General features: G+C 54.1%; 1 protein-coding gene and 1 long non-coding RNA gene across 3 annotated transcripts in view; one reads left to right on the forward strand and one right to left on the reverse strand.

The window, feature by feature from the left end:
- The window catches only part of LOC146398086 (uncharacterized), a 66,216-nt gene extending 46,467 nt beyond the window's left edge, over positions 1 to 19,749 (reverse strand). For both annotated transcript variants that reach the window (XR_014821068.1, XR_014821069.1), the window contains exons 1-2: positions 19,653 to 19,749; positions 17,135 to 17,912 (exon numbers count right to left, since the gene is read on the reverse strand). This is a non-coding gene — a long non-coding RNA (uncharacterized LOC146398086). The remainder of the gene's footprint in view (positions 1 to 17,134; positions 17,913 to 19,652) is intronic.
- C1QL1 (complement C1q like 1) lies at positions 3,260 to 9,827 on the forward strand. The gene is given in 2 exon segments (NM_001078676.1): positions 3,260 to 3,856; positions 9,648 to 9,827. Coding segments are annotated over 2 exon segments (777 nt in total).
- Positions 19,750 to 19,793: the final 44 nt, after the last annotated feature.

The raw sequence follows: 19,793 nt of genomic DNA on the forward strand, positions 1-19,793 counted from the left end.
CTCACCTCTTTCCTTTTCTGAAAACCTGGGTCCCTGGGCTTGGCAGGTGCTTGAAGAAGAGGCCTGGGAGCCAGAACTCCTGGGTTCTTTCTCACTCAACTAGTCCTGTCTCTGAACCTGGAAGCAGAAGCTATTGTCCTCCTCTCCTAGCATCAAGTACAGCAATTTGTAGGAAAAAAGCAGAATGAGGAGCTTCCATAATCGCGGTGGCGGAAAGACCTTCTTAGCCTTGATGTGAAATAATTATATTAGCCACATTTTACTGGCTGCCAAATAAGGGTTAGATACTGAGGCTAGTGCTTTGCGGCTTCATTCATTATAACTCATTTAATCCTTTTAACAACCCTTTTTCCAGAAGAGACACTTGAGGCGCTGCTGGTTAGTCAATAGCCTCAAATCACCAGTCAGGAGTGGTAGGCAGGTCTCTAATCTCAGCATCATCAACTGGCCAGGCTTTAGATGATTTGGGGTGGGTGGGGTGGGTCCTCAAGTATTAAGCCGGGGAGAGCCCCCCCCCCCGACAAAAACAGCCTCCCATGAGCCAGGCCCTCTACTCCCAGGGAAAAATGGGCACGGAGCGCCGCGCCGGGGGTCCGTCTCTTGCGGGGACCTGGGCGGGGCCGGGGCGGAGCCGGCGAGCCGGAGGGAGGCGCGGAACCGGTGGCCCAGGCTCACAGGCCAAGATGGCTGTTAATTAAAGTGCTGGCACCAGCTCCTCTCTGCAAAGTTTGAAGCCGTTATTTTCCACTCCAGCGAAGCGGGGAGAATCCGGCTGGGCTGACAGAGACGCCACCCCGCGCCAGAGGAGCGGGCGCGCTTTCGGGGCGGGGGGCGGGCCGCCTTGCGGCGCCGAGCGCGCCCCTGGACGCCCGGGCGAGTGCCGGGGGTGCGTGCTCCCGCCCCCTCCGCGCCTCGGGCCGCCAGCCGCAGTTTCCCCTGCGGATTCTGGAAGGACTGCGGGTGCCAGACGAGCCCCAGCGGCACATTGGAGGAGGGACCCGTGTGCGCGCGAACTCGGAGGAGGTGTGTGTGGGGAGGGGAGGTGTACAAATCATACTCTGATGACTGCGCACTTGTCCCTAGGGTCACCAGCCCTGTCGCTCTTGGAGAAGTCCTACTGAGGAGACCGCCAGCCATGGGGGACAGGAGGCCATACCGACAGCTGGGAGCCAGGACTACTCTTCCTGAACCTGGGGAGGTCTAGCTGTCCTTCTCCCTCTGAGCTTAACGCCTTCCTCCCTATGGGCAGTAAATGCTACTTAGAGACCCAATTGCATGGAGGTTGGAAGAGCATGGAGCCAGGCTGCCAGTTTGAATCCTGGCTCTATCACTTATTAGTTGTGAGACTTTGGGCAAATCTCTTAACTTCCCGGAGCCTTATTTCTCCCTCGGCAAAATGAACATAATGATGGGCTTTACCTCTTTGGATTGCTGGGGACATCTGGTGTGATGGGCTATGTAAAGCATTCCACACAGGGCCTGGCACCACAGTAAACCCTGAATAAATGCGATCGATTGAATTTTTATCTCTTTCCTTGGCGAAGGGATGGCTCTAACAGCCATGCTTGGAATGTCCTCGCTCACTGCTCCCCATCGGACATCCTCCTGTCCTTTTCCGCCTTTCAGCTCAGGTGGGGTTAATCAATTTCAGCTTTGGGAGGGGTCCTCTCCGGAGAAAGGAAAGACACTGGAGGGTCATTCTTCAGCAACAGCTAGTGGCTTCCGAATGGCAGAGCCCTCCTGGGTAGACTGGATCAAGGAGAGCAGGGAGGAGCAGTGGAGCAGCACGGACTGGGCCTCAAATAATGTGACAAATATTTTGATGGAAGCAGACGCCTTTTAGTTTATGCAACCTAAACACTTTACTTGCACTTGAGGAAGAGGACTGCCTCACACAGTCTGATGGAGGAGAGCTCAGGAGGCTCGATTGGAGGAGTTGAGGGGATGCGTGAGATCAACCTTTCCTCTTGGAGGATGGAAAAGGGGGTACCACCCAGGGTCATGTTTGCACTGTCAAAATGGAGAAATTACCTGGGGTGTCCATTTTCTTAGGGCTCCAATTTCTCCCAGGTCTAAAAGCAGAGATAAGGGAAGTGATCAGAGTAAGATGGAGGAGCCCCCGGCCTCACCCCCAGAAAAAAAAAAAAAAAAAAAAAAAAAACAAAAACAAAAACAGCCTGACCTGGCCTGGAGCTCGGGGAGGAAGGAGCAGTGGTGAGGAGTGGGAGAAGACCTTGCTCCTCCCCGGGAAAGGCAGTCCCGGAATAGCCGGAAGCCAAAAAAGAGGAGGGAGCAGCTGCTGTCAGTACTTGGGATTCCGCTGGGCACTCTGATAGGCATAACCACCCTCCAGCTCCCGGAAGGATGGTCGGCGAGGCCTGAGTGCGGAATGGCCTCCTTCCCATGCTCTTGTCTACCTCATTTCTCTCCATTCATAACCCTTTTCCTTGTCCTTCCTTCTCGGTCCTCTCCGTCCTCCCTACAATCGCTTTGTCCCCTGCAGACCAGGGTGGTCATCCCCGCCTTCGCCCCCTGCGTTCCGTGGCCCCCTCGTGCCTCCCTCTGGCCTTCCGGGTTTTCCGCGTAACGGACCCTCGAGGCCTCTCCTCTTCCAATTCCCCTGGTCGCTCTCTAGCTCTCCCTATGGCCCTCTTTTCCACTCGCTCTTTGGTCCCTACTCTCCCCTTCCGTATGAGAACCTCTCCTGTGTCTCAGACTCTAGCCCCCTCCCCATTTTCAAGGCTGTCTCTAGCTCCCTCTGTCTCTCCGTTCCTCTCGCGGATCCAGCCTTCTTCTCTGTGGCTCCGCCCATTGGCCCCGCCCCCTCTGAGTGGGCGGAGCCATAACGACCGTCACCCAATTAGGCGCCGGCCCTACCCTCAGCCCCACCCCTCTCGGGCGCTAAGCAGCGCAGAGCGGGTGGGGCTGCACCGCGCGGAGGGGGCGGTGGCACCAGCGCTGGGAGGCGGGAGGAAGCAGGCAGGAGGCGGTGGCCGCCGCGCTCAGTTCGGCCGCGCAGCGGGAGGGAGGCGCGAGGCAGGAGCTGGCGGCTGGGCTCGGCAGCGCATCCAGCGCAGCGCGGCGCCCCGGGCCCGGCCCCATGCCCGCAGCCCCGCCGGACCGCCCTTGAGCGCGGGCGCCCCGCCCGCGCCCCCCGCCCGCCGGCACCATTGCCCCGACGGCGCGGCCGGGCGGCCCGGCGCTCCCCAGGCTCCGCGCCGGCCGGAAGACGCTGCTGGCGGCCGCCGCGGGCGTGGTGATGCTGCTGGTGCTGGTGGTGCTCATCCCCGTGCTGGTGAGCTCGGGCAGCCCAGATGGCCACTATGAGATGCTGGGCACCTGCCGCATGGTGTGCGACCCCTACCCCGCGCGGGGCCCCGGCGCCGGCGCGCGGCCCGACGGCGGCGACGCCCTGAGCGAGCAGAGCGGCGCTCCCCCGCCCTCCACGCTGGTGCAGGGCCCCCAGGGGAAGCCGGGCCGCACAGGCAAGCCGGGCCCCCCTGGACCCCCCGGGGACCCGGGTCCTCCCGGCCCTGTGGGGCCACCCGGGGAGAAGGGTGAGCCAGGCAAGACCGGCCCTCCCGGGTTGCCAGGAGCGGGGGGCAGTGGCGCCATCAGCACGGCCACCTACACCACGGTGCCGCGCGTGGCCTTCTACGCCGGCCTCAAGAACCCTCACGAGGGTTACGAGGTGCTCAAGTTTGACGACGTGGTCACCAACCTAGGCAACAACTACGACGCGACCAGCGGCAAGTTTACGTGCAACATTCCCGGCACCTACTTTTTCACCTACCACGTCCTCATGCGCGGCGGCGATGGCACCAGTATGTGGGCGGACCTCTGCAAGAACGGACAGGTGGGCCCGGCGGGGGCAAGGGGCTGTCCTGGGGGCAGGGCACCCAGGGAGCCCAGGGCACATGCGTACCGACGGGCGCGGGTGGAGTCCCTGGAGCGGCCCGGCTTAGACATTACATGCGGGGATGGTCTGGGCTGGCCCGCACCCCTAACTCCTCGGCTCCTGGGCGCCAGCTCCGAGGCAAAGGCTGCTGGGCACCGGCGGCATGGAAATACGGGAGATAAATCCTGCTAATAATCAGAGCACAGGGCTCCCAGGCGCGCAGACTGGCCATTGGCAAGCAGCATCTGAGAGCTGGAATTCAGCTGGCGATGAGGGGACCTTAAGGATGGCTCTGGGGAAAGGCAGCCTCGGCGCCCGCGGGCGCCTGGGCGCACCGCTAGGCGCGCAAGCAGAGAAGACGATCTGTAGGAAGATGTTTTGCGCACAAAGGCAAAGGGAACCGAGCGCACAAAGCCTTAGCTGCAATGCATTCCTTGCCCTTGGGAAGGGACTGCTGGGGCCGTCCTGACACCCTTTTCAAAACCTGAGGCTGCGTGGCCCCTTCCCCCTGTGTCAGAGAGAAGCGCACAAGAAGACGGCTGTGGGGGGGAAAGTTTTTCCTCCTGAGGCAGAGCAAAGAGGTGGAAACTCCCCTCCTCTTTACCTCCCAGCTGCAACTCCTGATTCCTGGGGTGTTGGGCATCCTCCTCTACCCCCATCCCAGGGACCAGAGCGGCAGGCACCAAGCTCTTGATGTCTTTGGTACCCACAACTGGCAGTGTCTGGTGTGCTCCCTGGAGCTGTTGCCCCAGGACCCATCCTAACTGGACCCTGCCCCAGGGTGACAGTTTTACCCAGCTCTCTTCAATCTGACTCCCAATCCCTTCCCAGGGCTCCCAGACCATGGTGACCTGGGACCCCTGGGGGCGGTCAACCGGAGCATTCTTGTGGAAGATGGTGCCTGTACCCACCAGAACTAAAGCTGGGGGGAGTGGGAGATGGGAAGGAATCTGCCACAGAGACCCAAGATCCTGTTGGAACCCCTCCCACTGCAGCACTACCCTGTGGTAGAGCCTGGTGGCTTGGGTGGGGGAAAGGACAGGCATGGGAGTCAGCAAAAAGCCCAGCAAGTGCTTGTAAGTCTGCCCTCTTCCCTCTCTCCCCTGCCTGCTCGAGCTCTCTGGTTTCTGCCTCCCCTGCCTTTTTCTCCTCTCTCTCCATCTCTTATGCTCGCCTCTGTCCTGTGTCTCCCAGTCCTATCTGTGTCTCCCTGGGTTTCTGGCTTCTCATCTCTGGGTTTAAACCACCCACCCCCTTATTCCTTGTGTGTCTCTCGCTCCCACTTGTGTCTATCAGGCTTCCTGTGTCTCTCCTCTTTGTCCTTGGTTCTTGACCAAATGGGAGGCCCCAGGATCCAGTGAGGGCTCTCTCTACACACAACCCCACAAGTTCCCTTATCAATGACCAATAAGGCACGCAGCAATGTCACCTTCATCAATGGGATTTCTTCCTTTCCCCAAGAAAAGTTTGGGCTGGCACCAAGCTGAGGCTTCTGGGGGCTGGGGGCCCAGCTTGCCCAGATTGGGAGGTGGTCCCCAGGCCACCGGTGGGCCCTAGACCCTGCCCTGCTTCAGAGATGCGGCAAGGGGAGGCCCCAAAGATGGTGTGTGCTTGGGGCAGGGGCACTTTCTTCAGTCACTGGGAGGTGAAAGCGACTCAAAAGCCTTTTCTTACCCCTCTTTCGGGGCAGGGCATTGGCAGAGCCTGACAAGGAGATGGCACCACAGGCTGGGAGAAAAAAGGAGGTGGCTTTAACCAGGGGTTTTGGCATTTTTCTGGTTATTTTGACCATTTCCTCCCCGTACAAAAAAAATCCAAGACAAACATTGGGGTGATAGGCCCTGGTCCTCCCCCACATCCTCTGTGACTTCTTCCACATTGTCCAAAAAGACTTATTTAATCCCACTAGTCATTCTGCATAGAGTTTTGAGCCGCTAGTAGGAGCCAGGTTTGGGGCTTGGTTCCAGAGGTTTCATCGGCTTGCCCTCCAGGAACTCACGGTCTGTGCAGGGGAGCCGGTCGTAACCACGCAGTAACACACCCCAGCCAGTACATGCGGGAGGAGGGCCAGGAGCCCACCGACACTCGTGTCCCCTGATGTGTTGGCTGGAGGGAGTAATCCAGCGGGGCCTGTCCCAGCTCAGACCAACCTGATCGGAGAGGATGGTGAACCTGGCCCCCAAGGTGAGGAGACATGGCTAGAGAGAAAATTCAAAGGTCGAGCATAGGGAAAGGCTGGCTCAGAGGTAGAAAAGGACATTCAAGTGAGCAAAGGACACAATGACGGGGCTGGGCAATGAGTGGGAACAGGAAAGAGGAGCTCGCTCCTCCTACGCCTTCAAGACCCAGCAGCCCTGGGCTCTGTGCTCTTCCTTCCTGGCTTCCTGCCTGTGGAGAGGCTTCCAGAATGTCCTTAGAAAGGCGGAGCTGCAGCTGGGCTCTGGTCCTTTCCCTGAGCAAGATGAGGAGGGGGGAGTCCCCACCTTCCTGCCTCATGCTGAAGCCCCCTCTCTGTCCTTGTCTGAGGCCCAGCAGCACCTCTCCCTGGGGGTATTTTTGAGTCACCACTGCACAGCCTGATGGCACTAAGGCCTGGCCATTAGGACGTGGGGATCTGAGGAGCCTGAGGAAGGGGCTCTAGGTGGGGGTCGGTACCCTGACAAGGTGAGCTCCCTGCAGCTCCAAGATCCGCAGTTCAGATGGGTCTGGGAGGACATGGAATTGAAAAACTGGGCTGGGGAAGAGGGGGGCCATGTGGGGACAGGACAGGCCTATGGGAAGGGATTACAAATGAGCAGGGGCTTGGACACCAGAGTCTGAGTGACGTGAGAGGTGATGGGGTGTGTAAATTGGGGACCATGGTATAAAGACCTAACTTGAGATCCGCCTCTCTGATGGGAGCAGAGGGACCCCCAGCTGTCCTCTCTGGCCTCTAAAGCCTTTCACAGCACAGAGCCCAGTGCCTGGCACAGTAGGGACCCAATAACTGTGTGGAAAACACATGTCCCCTGTGGGCCAGGCTGGCTGCCTGTGGGGGCCACTCATGCCCATCTGAGACCCCAGCACTGCTCCGGAGGCAAGAGCATGTTTCCTAGGTTCTCTGCCCCCACCCCCAATCACTCCCGGCCCCCTCACTGCATCAGTTTCCCTGGTTGTCAGTCTTCGAGGAGGTGATTCTATAGCGCCCCCTCGTGACAAGTCCCAGACTTGTTTTCCTACTTCTGCGACAATCTCAAATCCCCAAACTCCCCCTGGGCCCCCAGGAGGAGCTGGATGCCTCAGTTGTTTCTAGTCTTGGGCAGAGAACTAGGACCCCTGGGTTCCATTCCTGGATCCCCCACTGTCTAAGGATGGAAGAGCATTAATTCTCCCTGCCTCCATGGATAATTAGGATAATCACAGCAACAATCATGGTGATGAATAAATAATAAACATAAACATAACAGTTCTGATGCCTGTCACATCACCGGGAGATTCCTGATGACAGATGATGGTATTCTAATGGATTTAGCTATTAAGAAGCACACTGTTTTAATGAGTTAAGGCTAAATTAATCTGGGTAATAAAAATAATTGTTATTAGTAGTAATTTATTAGCAAAGATAATGAAATGCATGTGTAATAATAAATACTACTAGGATTAGGGCCCAGGGAACAATACAGAAGTTGGCTGCTTGCTTTCAGCTCTTTCCTAGTAGCTCAAAGCCCCATTAAGATGAAAATTTTTCCCTTCGCCATCAAAAGGCTTTTACAAAGGTGGCAGTGGTGAGGCAAGAGCTTCTCATCCATTTTCTAAACAGAGAAACTGAGCTCCTTGACAGATGGCGTCTCTCCCGCATACGATTTCCCTCCACCTTTAGCTGGACCAGGTTTTTGCCCAACTAAGTGCCCCCAAACAGTTCCCTCCACATTGGGGAAGCCGAGCTTGAGAGGAAAGAAGAGGCTGGAGGGATCTGAGCTTTAAATGGTGGCCTGCATGCAAATATATTGGGTCCTCTAGCATTGCTGCAGAGAGAGCAGCTTTGGCACCGCTGACCTAGAGTTCTGCCTCCCATCCAGGAGGGATGATGGGCCCCTCCCCTAATTTGGCTAGGTCCAGCCCAGACTGTCAGCCTTTGGGAAGGAGCAGGATGGAGGGGGCTGTTGAAGAGCCTGGCTGAGAAAACCCAATTCACTGCAGCCTCCCCCTCAACACAGTGCAGCCTCAACATAAGCCAAAAGTTGGAGATGGCTCACCTTTTCCCATTCTCCACCCAGAATATACTGAAGAGGCCCCAGGTCAGACGGCTCAGGATTGCACTGGCCTCAGCAATTGGAGAGGAATGCCTAGAGGGAATCTATCCACCACCCCACGTCCTCAATATCTTCTGATTATAATCTGAGTCCCCAGGAGTTCCCATAGTGGCTCACTGGAAACAAATCTGACTAACAACCATGAGGACGCAGGTTCAATCCCTGGCCTCACTCAGTGGGTCAAGGATCTGGTGTTGCGGTGGCTGTGGTATAGGCTGGGAACTTCCATATGCTGCGGGTGTGGCCCTAAAAAAAAAGACCAAAAAAATAATCCAAGCCCCCCAAAATAATGTGTCAGGCTTCAAATCCCACCCCCGTCACAACAAGGACCAGCAAGGATCATCACAGAGGGATGTAGGCTTGGTTCCCTTCTTTCTTTTTCTTTTTCTTTTTCTTTTTTCTTTTTTGTCTTTTAGGGCCACACCCATAGCATATGGAAGTTCCCAAGCTAGGGGCTGAATCGGAGGTACAGCTGCCAGCCTACACCACAGCCACAACAATGCAGTATCTGAGCTGCATCTGCGACCTACACCACAGCTCATGGCAACACTGGCTCCTTAACCCACTGAGTGAGGCCAGGAATCGAACCCAAGGCCATGGATATTAGTCAGGTTCGTTACTGTTGAGCCACGACAGGAACTCCTTGGTTCCCTTCTTTCCACCTACTTCCTTTCTACCACTGTGGAGAGACACAGGAGGAGCCAGAAGTCCTCTTTGGGTGGGGTAATAGTCACAGGTAGAGCTATAGCTCCTTGGAAGCAGCTTGCGGGCCTAACCTGAGCCTTGGGAGGGGAAATAATTACTAGGCCATCCACCTCACTGCTCTGGTAGAAAGACTGCAGAATGGACTTCAGACAAGGAGTCCACAGAGAAGGTCCTGGTACTAGTGTGGTTGCTTACCGGCAGCCTGGCATTGGCCCAGGCTTGCACCTCCTCATATCCATCCACTGACATAAGGAGAGGCAGATGTGGGTGAAATAAGGCATCATGATTATTACTCTAAAGCAGAGAGGAAGGACGGATGAGAGAGGGGATGGCTCTGCACCCTTGGGGGTCCAGAGAATTCCTCTCTGCAAGCGGAGAGCTCCAGGCTGGGGCGGTCTGCAGACCTGCAGGCGTTGTTGAGGTCCCCAGCAGGCCAGACAGTGAGGCCTAGAGGAGTTAAGGAGGCAGATTACACCTTGACTGCCAATTCCAACCCAGATTACACCTGCCTTAGAAATCCAAGGCTTCTCTCTAACCTCCTCCCAAAAGACACAGTTCTGATTGGAAAGGGGGGTGGGGTGGGGGGGCAGTGGCAGGAGAAAAGCAGGCTGAGACCCCCATGAGGCTGGAAGCGGGGCTTTCCCGCCTCCAGGTCCTCCCCTTGCGGCTGCCTTACCTCTGACAATCTCTCTCCCTCCTTTTCCCCTCCCCTCCCGCGCACCCCTAACTCCGCCTACCCCAAACCCCCGCAGGTGCGGGCCAGCGCCATTGCCCAGGACGCAGACCAGAACTACGACTACGCCAGCAACAGCGTGATCCTGCACCTGGACGCGGGCGACGAGGTCTTCATCAAGCTCGACGGAGGCAAAGCGCACGGCGGCAACAGCAACAAATACAGCACCTTCTCCGGCTTCATCATCTACTCCGATTGAGCATCTCGTGATTGCCCCCCCCCGGGGGGGGTGCTCCCCTCCCCCGCCCACCCCCTCGCTGCCTGCCGCGGCCGCCGACCCTCCCGGCTATGACGCCCCCGGCCTGTCCTCGCCACCGCCTGGGCCGCAGCGAGCCCTCCCGCCGGCTCGCCGCAGAGCCGGGCCCGGCGCGCCCCGTCCCGCTTCCTCGGGAGGCGGTGTTGACCGCCACCGCCCCGTCCCGCGCTGTATATTTGTACAATAGGATTGTTTATGGCCCACGCTACCCGCCAGCCCGCCCCGGCTGGGGCTGAGGTCTCGGCGGTCGCTCCCCGCGCTTGGCTGCGCCGCCCACCCGCTCTGGGGTGGCGCTACCTGGAGGAGGGGTGGGTTGGGAGCTGGAGAGCTTCCCAGCAACCCTGCGGCCCTGGCCGGCTGAGCCCCGTCTGACCAAAGCTATAATAAAACACTTCCACCCCGCTGGTTTTCTCACTGTGCCCTGGAGAGGAGCTGCAGGAGGGGGCGGTGAACTGTGCCCCCCATCTCCAGCCTGGGGATGGAAGCTTCTCGTGGATCTGGGGGAAGCCAGGTGCCAGAGTCAGAGCTGCTCCAGGAGGCGGGGGGCCAAGGGGCCTGAGTGGGCCTGGGCAGCAGGAACAGGAGGCAGCCCAGTTGCATCACCATCTTCCAGGGTGGAAGAGCTCCATCTTTGTAACCTTGAAAGTGGCATCAGCATTCCAAAGGCACGGCAAGGTTCAAACTGGGAGACCCAGGTTCTGGTCCCAGTGCTACCATGTGTGACCCTGGGCAAGTCACTCTTTTCTGACTCAGTGCTGGGTTGGTGACAACAGTGAAAGGAACAAGCTTTGCATTAAATGCTGGTTGACCTGTGCTCAAACACTTCAGCCTTGGCTTTCAGCTTTCTCACCATAATATGTAGGGGAGGAGACCTAGTCACTTGACTGATGATTAAAGAGGTATAATGTATGAGCTCAATAAACATAGCTTTTATTATTTATACATCACTTTAAAGTTGACCAAGGACTTTCAGGTACGTCATCTCGCTCAGGTCTTTCAAGAGCCCTGGGAGGTTGAATGAGGAGATTTTATTTTTCCAAAGAGGTTAAATAGCTTTTTACATATGACACAGTCACTAAGTACTATGATTGCCCTCGAATTCCAGAAGCCCTTGCTCCTTGAAGACAACACACAAAGTCTCCTCGCCTTGTCATTGCCGCCCTCACCTCTTGTAACTGTGGCCAGGACGGTGGCACAGTTAGGGCATGCCTAAATCATAATAGCTAATATGTAGAGTGCATCCATCCTGTGCCAGACCCCATGTTAAGAACGTCATAAATATTATCCCATGGATCTGTGTGCGAAGTGGGGTGGATTGGCGAGAAATGCTCCCAGGCCCTTGAACATGGATGCTGTCATCGTATCTATTTCAGATGAGGAAACTGAGGCTCCGAGAAGATAAATAATTTGCCATGGTCACAGAGTTAGGAAGCGGCACATGCTAATATTTGAACCAAAGACCATGCTCTTAGCCCGCATGCCAGATTTCACAAAGATTTGGGATCTTCAAAGCAGAACTAAGGAAGCCTGGCTTTGGGGCAGCTCAGTCTCCCTCCGCATCACACCCAGTCCTTCCACCCCAGAGCTGCCCTGCAGAGTCTTGATGGATTTACAAGCATCTGCCCTGGGCAGCAGCCATGGGGTGAGCCTCTTGGAGAATCCCAAGGCTCTACATTGAGGAAAGGGTCCCATCTGGCCTCCCCTCCCCCCACTGGCTCAGCTGGAGAGACAGGAAGGAGGGGTGGCCTCCCCCTCCAGTCAGGCCCCGTGTGTATGGACCCTTGTCATGGCTGGCAGACGTGAATGACTTTCTTTATCCTCTCTTCCCTTCCCCACTTCCCCCTACTGCCAGCTGCGGCCATTTAATAAAATTAGCTTAATACTTGTTCCTTCCCTGTGGGGTCTGGAGATTGAAATCCGCGGGTCCCCACAAACCCAATAAACCTCTGGCAGGTCTGGCTGGAACGAGTTTCCTTGGGAAGAGTGATTAGATTAGCCGGCACCCCCTCTCACACCCCCCAGTGCCCCTCACAGTCCTCTGTGAACCTGTAATGGCTACGGTGGCCCCAAATGCCCCAGCCACCACACCTCACCTGGGGGGCTCCCCAGCCCACCCCAGAGACCCCAGGGACGATCGAGGTCCTCTGCTACAATGAAAAGCCTGTTAATCACTCCTGGAGGGAGTGCCTGGCTGGCTGGCTTTCTTTCTTTTCTTCCTGGTGACTGGCTGACCCTCATGTCATTTTGAGAGCTGGGCCTAAAAATCTCCATTTTGCAAATGAGGAAATCAAAGTCTGAAGAAAATCCATGACTTGTCCATGGTCATGCAGCAAGTTCGTGACACAACTGGGCTTGTTCTTCCTTCACAGGGCGCCAGGGGTGTCCGGCAGTGCTGGCTGCCAGCTGGTTGTCACTCAGGCAGCATCTCAGCTGCCGAGGAACCTGCTGGGGAAGGGTGTCCCCCATCAGACAGGAGCATCCCAAGGGCAAAGCCTATTCTTTCTTCTCAGATTTGGGACACCTGAGGGCAAGGATGTGTCTCCACCTTCAGAATGGGAAACTTCCTGAAGACAAGATGAGTTTCCTCCATCAGACTGGGGGTCCTCAAAGATGGTGTCTTTTTTTTTTTTTTTTTTTTGTCTTTTTAGGGCCACACCCACAGCTCATGGTCCTAGTCTAGGGGTCAAATGGGAGCTGTAGCTGCCAGCCTACACCACAGCCACAGCGACTTGGGATCCAAGCCGAGTCTGCGATCTACACCACAGCTCACGGCAGCGCCAGATCCTTAACCCACTGAGCAAGGCCAGGGATTGAACCCACATCCTCATGGATACTAGTCAGGTTTGTTACCACTGAGCCACAATGGGAACTCCAAAGATAGTGGCTTGAGTGAGTTGAGGACAAGGTGTGCATCTCTGGAGACTGGAGGTGGGAGGGAGCATTTTCCTGGATGCAAAGACTGTGGTGTCCTGTCCGTGGCTCTGAGCGTAGACATTGTGCATTATTTTTGTTTTAATTAAACTAGGGCTTTCTGAGACCAGATCCTGGGACCAACTCTGTCTCCTCATCCATCTGAGGGCTCCCTGAAAGCAGGGCCTGTGTCTCCCGTCCTCCTGCTCAGTCAGAGGTGTTTCTGACACGGGCACATTCCACCGGGTGGGCTGGGCCGGCAGAATGGCAGTCCTGCTCTGGAGGAAGGAAGGAAGAAGCCTCCCAAGCAGCCTCCCCTTTAGAAAGATGTGTGATTAATTAAGGAATAATGTCTCTGCCAAGGGGGCCATGAGGATGGCCGTGCCCCTGGAGCTCACCGCATGAGGAACGGCAGGCCATCCTGTGCCCAGACAGCTGCCAGCCTTCGGAGCTTGTGCTGCCCTGGTTTCTGGGGTCGTGGGGAGCCGAGGGGACACCAGGAGCCCACCGCTGGGGGGGATACCCTAATTGGATGACTTTGCAGGAAGGCCAGGCAGGTGCGCTCAGCTCTCCGCCTCAGCCTGCTACAAACACATCTGCCATGGTGAGGTCTAGGGGTTAATTGCCTCCGCCTCACTCCTGGTAACCGATATTTCATTTACTGCTCGGAGGGGGAGCTGCCCAGAGAATCAATCCGGGACAAGTGATCAGGAGACAGGGGAGCCGCGGAGGCATGGGAGCTGTTTCCCCAAGGATCCCTGAGCGCCAGAGGAGCAGGCAGGAGGCAAGGACCAATTGCTCAAGGCTACTCCAGGCCTCGGCTGCATTCTGCTGACCCTGACAACAGCTCCTGGATGCCCAAGACCTGGAAGAAAAATCCCAGAGGCTGCACTGCTTCAGCTAGCTGTGCTGTTTCCCCTGCCCTGGTTCCTTCTGCATTTACTTCTCTGGGTGCCCCCAGAAGCTGTAGCAGGTTAGATGCTCTTAATAAGGTTATTTCCACAAGTGATGAAGGTATATTTGAAAAGCAGACCTGGAGGTGTGAGCTCCTCACACGTGTCCAGGTAACAAACCTTAAAATCCTACAAATGAAGTGATAATAAAGTGGAAGTGAAAAGTCTACACATGTTTGGCACTGGGAGGGGGTGGAAGGGTTACTGAGAGGTGGCAGCTGGGTGCTGGAGGGAAAAGGGACCAGAGGGTCCCCCCGCTCCCTCCCCACCATGCTACCCATTCGCCCGATCTGCCAAAATAGAATATCAAAACCACAGAATGTGCAATTCTCATTACACAGCTGGAAAAACAGAGACCCAGAGAGGAACCTCAGGTTGCTCAGGCTGGTTCAGAGCAAAGCTAGAACCTGAGACAGCGGGATCCAGCAGACGAGCAGCAACTGGAGACAGAAGAACTGGGCTCGAGCCCTCACCATGCTCAGTGTTTCAGGAAAAGACATTTCACCTCTCTGAGCCTCAGTTTCTCCATCTATAAAATGGGCCTAAGAAAAATACCTACTTGAAGGGCTGCTGTGAGGCAAGGGGTGAGAAACTCTTGTAAGTTACAAAGCAACGTGTGACTGCAAGTCTCCCAAGCCCTGTGATTTAATATTCTTTTGGCTGCACTTTGATGCCTGGGATGGTGATGATGCTCATTGGAGATAAAGACACCTGGGTGTTCTCCCACCCAGGGAACCCCAAAGGAAATGAGGGGCACTTGGGGAGGGATTGATGTGAGGGAGCCAGGATGTGGAGCTGAGTATTGAGAATGGAGTGTCCTGGGTCCTCCAGTCTCTAGTGTGGATTCCCCACCCTTCTGCTCTGTGGCCTCTAATTTGGGGTGAGAGCACAGGGATACCCCCCAAGCCCTGGCCAGTCCATCTGTTTGGTCTCTACTTGCTCTGCTCCTTTTAGCATTAAGGAACACTTCCTCTGGGCCAGGCCCTAGCTCAGTGTGGAGGATGCAGAGACCCATAAGAAAACACCCAGGAGTTCCTGCTGTGGGGCAGTGGATTAAGACTATGACTTCAGGGGCTCGGGTCACTGCATAGGTTTGGGTTCGAACCCTAGCCTGGGACAGTGGGTTTAAGGATTTGGTGTTGTCTCGGCTGTGGTGCAGGTCACAGCTGTGACTTGGATTCAACGCCTGGCCTTGGAACTTCCACATGCCTCAGATGCAGCCATAAAAACAAAAAAACAGACCTATCCAGAACTTTAAGATACCTACAGAGGTCATATAAATACATCCAGGACATGGTGCTATTACAGGGGTAGGAAGGCTTCCCAAACTGTTACCAGGGGTTAACTCTTGAGGAGGTGGACTAAGCAGAGGCTTACATTTTTTAATAATATATTTTTTCCTTTTTATGGCTGCACCCACGGCATATGGATGTTCCTGGGCTAGGGGTCCAATAGGAGCTGCAGCTGCTGGGCTGTGCCACAGCCGCAGCAACACCAGATCCAAGCCGCATCTGTGACCTACACTGCCGCTTCTGACAACACTGGACCTTTAACCCACTGATTGAGGCCAAGGATCTAACCCACATCCTCAGAGAGATAGCATCAGGTTTTTAACCCACTAAGCCACAACGGGAACTCCTACTTATGTTTGGAAAGGTTTTACAACAAGCATCCTTCCAAAACCTTAGCCCCTTCCCTCCTCCAGTTGTTGCTGAAGCTGTCCTTTTAGGGATAGTGTTGGGAGCAGAACCCAGGCAGCGGAGGGCCTTGGGGGATATTGGAGCTGGAGGAACAAATATATTCTCAGGTCTTTTTTTTTTTGTCTTTTTGTCTTTTAGGGCCACACCCATGGCATATGAAGGTTCTCAGGCTAGGGGTCGAATTGGAGCTGCAGCCTCTGGCCTAAGCCACAGCCACAGCAACAGCAACAGCAATAGCAACGCAGGATCCGAGCCGTGTCTTCAACCTACACCACAGCTCACGGCAACGCCAGATCCTTAACCCACTGAGCAAAATCAGGGATCAAACCCGCATCCTCATGGATACTAGTTGGGTTTGGTAACCACTGAGCCACAGCGGGAACTCCCTACTCTCAGCTCTTTATCAACAGTGAAGTTATATGCAACCAACAAGGGCTTAATCTCCAAAATATACAAACAACTCATACAACTCAACAGCAAAAAAACAAACAATACAATTTAAAAATGGGAAGACCTAAATAGACATTTCTCCAAAGAAGACATACAGATGGCCAACAGGCACACGAGGAGTTCCCATCGTGGTTCATCAGAAACCAACCTGACTAGCATCCACGGGGAGGAGGGCTCGATCCCTGGCCTGGCTCAGTCGGCCAGGGATCCAGTGTTGCCATGAGTTGTGGTATAGGTCAAGGACACAGCTCAGATCTGGTGTTGCTGTGGCTGTGGCATAGACCAGCAGCTGCAGCTCCAATTCCACCCATAGCCTGGGAATCTCCATATGCTGCGAGTGGGGCCCTAAAAAGCAAAACAAAAGAAAGCAAAAAAAAATAGGCACACGAAAAAATGCTCAACATGACCAATTATTAGAGAAATGCAAATCAAAATTACAATGAGGTACCACCTCACACCGGTCAGAATGGCCATCATTAATAAGTCTACAAATAACAAATGCTGGAGAGGATGTAGAGAAAATGGTACCCTCCTTCACTGTAGGTGGGAATGTAAACTGGTACAACCACTACAAAAACGGTATGGAGGTTCCTCAGAAAACTGAATATAGAACTAGCATATGACCCAGCAATCCCACTCCTAGCACATATCCAGACAAAACCTCCATTCAAAAAGATACACACACCCCTATGTTCACTGCAGCACTAGTCACGAGACCCAAGACACGGAAACAACCTAAATGTCCATCACAGAAGAATGGATTAAGAAGATGTGGTACATATACACCACGGAATACTACTCAGAACAAAACAATGCCATTTGCAGCAACATGGATGGAATTAGAAATTCTCATACTCGGCGATTTAAGTCAGAAAGAGAAAGACAAATACCATAATACCACTTATATCTGGAATCTAATATATGGCACAAATGAACCTATCTACAGAACAGAAACAAACTCATGGACATAGAGAAGAGACTTGTGGTTGCCAAGCGGGAAGGGGAGGGAGTGGGAGTTTGGAGTTAGTAGATGCAAACTATTGCATTTGCAGTGGAGAAGCAATGAGGTCTTGCTGTATAGCACTGGAAACTATATCCAAACACTTGTGATGGAACATGACGGAAGATATTATCAGAAAAAGACTGTGTGTGTGTATATATGGATGACCGTGTCACTTTGTGGTACAACAGAAATTATCAGCCAGATACCTTAAAAGAGTAAATACTGCTTTCTTACCTCTCACTCTGATCTGGCCATTGCTCTCCTCTGAAACGCCACCTATGACCTCGTTGAAAAACCAAGCAGATACTTTTCAGTGTTCACTGTACTTGGCTTCTGCGCTAGGATAGACCTGGAAGTCTGGTTCAAGTTTTAAGATGGCAAAAATGATCTCCTGGACTTGGTTCAAGGTCCTTTTAGAATTGGTCAAATCCAAAGCAGTAAATGCTACATCGTGGCACAAAGGATGTGTAGTGATAAGGGTGCAGGTGAGTGGACATGCCTCCTCCCAGCCTCCATTGAGCACCCAGGGGTGGGAGACTTGCCAGTTGTAGACAGAATGACACCCACAAACTTAAAGAGCACAGAGCCTGGTGCCTTTCACATCCCCAGCTGTATCATCCCAGAAACATCTTCTGCTGCCAGAAAAGCAAAACTCCTGCAGCCAGTCCTCATGCCCAGGTTCTGGGCCTTGACATTCTTGCTAGGCCAGTACTAGGCTGATCTCCCCTTGCAGCATCTGTGGCGGAGGGTCCAAGGATATTCCACTGATGTCCACGAAGGTGTGCCTGACCAGGCCCCACCAAGGTCTCTCAGCATCACTGGGCTTGGTTGACTCTCTCACCTGCAAAATTCTTTCCCCTTGGCCCCTGAGACCCAAAAGACGGCTCCCGTTGCCAAACAAGCTCCACATCTCCTTCAGGCCTCAGCTCGTGTGTCACTTCCTCTACATGTTCTCATTATGTCCCTGTTAGTCCTCATTTAATCAGCTGATTTCTCCCGTAGACTGCAAGCTCTATGAGATTAAGAGGAAGGTGTTTATTACTCACCACCCTATCTTCTGAGCCCACTTGGCTCATATCAGTATTTGTTGAATGAACAAATTAGAAGAGCACTTATTTCCATTGCATTGACTGTCTGCAAGCTGCATTACCTACATTATTTCTAGTCTTTGTAACAAGTATTAGTTTATCCTCTATTTTATAACTGTGAAAACTAAGGCTCTGAAAGGCTGACTTGCTCATAATTATCAAGCAAGTATCCCCTGTCCACTGCCCACAGCTGGGTCAGCCTCTGTTCCTTGGCTCTCAGTGACTCACCTCACCTTCTCCAGCTACTTGTCAGAGCCAGAACAGAACCAGGACAAGACTTGGCTTACAGGGAACAAGAGGTACTTACTCCACCAGTGGCTTCTGGGGAAGCCAAGCCTTCAACCACACTCCAAACCTCTGTTTAAAAGGCACATTCCTTTGAGGTGGGAGAACATCCTTAAGCTGGAAGCTGTTCTTTTAAGAGCTCTATTTCTCTTGGGTAGTGGAGATGGCACGAATACCCTGGTTTTCTTGTAGCTTTACAATAACGGCATCTTTGCAGAGTTCTCTCATTTTATTGTCACCAAACCAGCAGTGCTGGCCCACTGTATAGAGGGACATGGAGGTCCAGGTAGGTGAATAGAACTTAGGCCAAATCAATCAGGTATTAAATCATGACTCTACTCTCTCTCTCTCTCTTTTTTTTTTTTTTTTTTAAGGCTGCTCTTGCAGCATGGGGAAGTCCCCAGACTAGGGGGTCAAATCAAAGCCGCAGCTGTCAGCCTATGTCACAGCCACAGCAATGTGGGGTCTGAGCCATGTCTTCCACCTGCACCACAGCTTACGGCAACATCAGATCCTTAACCCACTGAGCGAGGCCAGAGATCGAACCTTCGTCCTCATGGATACTAGTTGGCTCTGTAACCTGCTGAGCCACAACAGGAACTCCAACTCTACTATCTTGATGGCAGAACTGCCAAGGAAAGTTGCCTCCTGCTTTCTTGCATGCCTCAGACCTGCTTATTGTCCCAGTGTGGGGACAGATCAGATTAATGAAAGTGGTGAGCCACTGGCTCCTGGAGCCATTCCTGTTTCATTCTAAACAGACTCATAGAACGCTGTCCCCTTGGGTACTCTGGGGGGTGGGAGGGTTTTCCATCCATGCTCTCCTGGTGAGAGGAAGGGCAGCATATTTGCCCCATTTTATACATGAGGAAACTGACCCCCAGAGAACAGAAGTAACTTCCACAGTCTCAGCACTAATTACTGGTTCAGCTACTAGTGACTGGAATTAGGCCTGATTCCAGTGCAAGGGTTTCCTTTTGACTTCCACAACCTGTGATGTCGGGGGTCAGCATGAGGGTGGCCCACCAGAATCCAAGCAGCGGGCAGCTGTGGAGAATGGAGACCCCGCTGCCCAGCAGTGCCTCGAGGGGCCACAATCCGTCCTTGATCTTCCTGGCACTGTCAAAGCCAAGCGGGTGCCACTCCCTGCCTCCGCCGGCTTTTCCACCTCAAGCCTAGAAATGCATTCTTGGGATGGTCTTGGACCATTAGAAACGCTGGATAGTGGCTGAAAAATCCCTTCTTGGACAAGGGGACGCCAACTTAGCCCACAGAAAAAGTAGGTTTGAAAATGTGTTTGATGTCTGCTGGCTGCATTTGGTGATGAATACAGTTCCAGGGACAACAGAGACAGGCCGTAAAAGTCCCCTTCACCGTACCTCAACCTCATACGGGTTTCTGTCAGTCAGTCTGGTTCGTCCAACCTCCTCAGAGCAGCTGTCTCAAGCCTCCAGCAAGCAGGAAGGGGAAGTGCGCAAGCGCACTGCTGACACCGCCCGCCACCTCGGAGCTGTATTTTG

Source organism: Sus scrofa, chromosome 12, assembly GCF_054392235.1.
Source record: "Sus scrofa isolate SSC_HxYL_T2T_F1_AM1 chromosome 12, Sscrofa_HxYL_maternal_Yorkshire_Landrace_v2.0, whole genome shotgun sequence".
In the NCBI taxonomy this organism is placed as follows: domain Eukaryota; kingdom Metazoa; phylum Chordata; class Mammalia; order Artiodactyla; family Suidae; genus Sus; species Sus scrofa.